Raw genomic sequence first — 1,999 nt, 5'->3', positions numbered from 1 at the left:
AACAGATATTGCCATGGTAGTAGATTTCACCAATGTCATGAATGAAATGCTATCTATTTATCAGTTGACACAGGATTCTCATAAATAGCCTAGTACTGCTTTCCTTTTAAGTAAAACAATAAATAAAACGTGTATGAGTGAAAAGTGTATGTACTTTCCATCCACCTTAATGAAAGTGGTTTAGTTTATCATAAGAAACAGATTTCTTACTGATGCTGAGGATATATATATTTTTAAGTTGCTAGCTAAAGTCCTAATATAATGCAACTTTGTACAAGCTCTCAAGCAAATCTTCTCTCAGATAGGTCTAGCCTACAGAGGCTGACCTGATTTATTGAAGAAGCTAATTCATTAATGACATTTTCAGTATTATGTTAAGATTTAGCAGTTCATTAATCTACAGATAATTGAACATACAGAACAATCCAGAGAGGAAAAAACTATACAAGTCCTCAAAACCACCTTTTAAAATTCCTTGGCTTGGGGGAAGATCAGCTGTAGAGCCTGTTAGATGAGATGACAGTGGAGAGAAGTAGATTCCAGAGGAGGAGGACTTTTGTAGAAAATCCGTCAGCCACTCCTTATTTAAAACAAGGCATCTACATCCCAGGAGTTACCACTCACTGCAACTGTGGCATTATGGCATGGAAAGTAATATGTAACACTTTTAAATGCTGAAACTATTGCCCCAAGTTCTACCAGAAACTTGCAGCAAAGCACCCAAACCAGGTGTTTGGGTACTTGAGTGAGGCACGTGAAAAAAGCCCTGAATGTGCTTCTTCTATAATTTCAGTCTGGAGAGACGGCTCTCCATGTGGCAGCTCGTTATGGTCATGTAGATGTGGTTCAGTATCTCTGCAGTATTGGATCCAACCCAGACTTTCAAGACAAGGTAGGTAATAATCAGTTTTTCATTTTCCTTCAGAAACTTAAAAATTCAACACGAGGACTCTTGGGTTTACCTGGGAGCCTTCTGGCATGTTTGAAATAGAAAGATTGGAATTTGAGTTTTGAATTTCTTACATCCCAATAAATGCAGGCTGTTTAAAAAAAAATGCATGGCTGAACAAGTCAAGTTATCTTCATGCTCAAAGAGTACAAGGTACCTTGGACTGTTTCTCAAGCAAAGTGATAGAGAGAAGAGCATATCCTGCCATAAAGTGGTGTAGGGTATGGCTCACTGTCCCCCACCTCTCTCATTTAGCCAATACCTGTAATCCCTCTTATATTGTCTTTGGACTAAATCTTTTCAAAACTATCTTAAATGGATAAAAATGAAATTAAAATTACTGAACTTGGGTGCTTTCTAAGAAAAATAAGGTCCATGATGTTTCAGCTATTGACCAACATCCACTGAGAGAGAACAAAAAAGCAGATATTTCATCCAGCAAATCTTAAGTCTCACTGTCTCTCGATCCGTGGAAGTTTCTTCCTCCTCCAGACTTCTGGAAGTCTTTCAAAGTACCATCCACACAACAACAATTTGGAGCTATCATAGACACACCAAGGCATGGGCAGGGCAGAAGGTTGAAGTGGCATGAAAACCACTTCTCATGGTTTACCCCTTTTCCTCTTATTGTGGAAAGCTTATGTCCCCTGTACTGAGTGGAAATGTTCTAGCGCAGGGGTGGGCAAAATACAGCCCACAGGCCAGATCCAGCCCACAAAGCCATTCTATCTGGCTCGCGGAGCCCTTAAAACATTTAGAAAATTAATATTCGTCTTTGGTTCCTGTAAAAAAATTACAAGACCCAGGGGAAGCCTGATGGGCTCCTGCAACAGCAGGGCCCACCCAGCCCCACCCCACCAGCCAGAAGCCCCTGCAGGGGCTTCTGGCCTGGGACCATGTGGCTGCATTCTGCTGGACACTCAGGTAAGGGAGTGGGGAGGGCAGGGAAGGAGCCCGGGGAAAAGCGGCGGTGAGCAGCTGCAGCAGGGAGTGCTGGCCCCTTGCCTGCCCCATGGGCAGCACTCCCTGCTGCAGGCGCGCACCGCCCCC

At 42.8% G+C, this 1,999-nt stretch overlaps 1 protein-coding gene across 1 annotated transcript in view; it reads left to right on the top strand.

Annotated features, from left to right (window-relative positions):
- The window catches only part of DAPK1 (death associated protein kinase 1), a 76,826-nt gene that overhangs the window by 35,225 nt on the left and 39,602 nt on the right, over nucleotides 1-1,999 (top strand). Inside the window, exon 14 of the mRNA XM_006018471.3 lies at nucleotides 794-892. Coding sequence (XP_006018533.1) covers nucleotides 794-892 — 99 coding nt within the window. The remainder of the gene's footprint in view (nucleotides 1-793; nucleotides 893-1,999) is intronic.

This window comes from Alligator sinensis, unplaced genomic scaffold (genome assembly GCF_000455745.1).
Source record: "Alligator sinensis unplaced genomic scaffold, ASM45574v1 scaffold240_1, whole genome shotgun sequence".
Classification (NCBI taxonomy): domain Eukaryota; kingdom Metazoa; phylum Chordata; order Crocodylia; family Alligatoridae; genus Alligator; species Alligator sinensis.
Note: the sequence above shows the minus strand (reverse complement) of the source record. Positions and strands in the feature narration are given on the sequence as shown.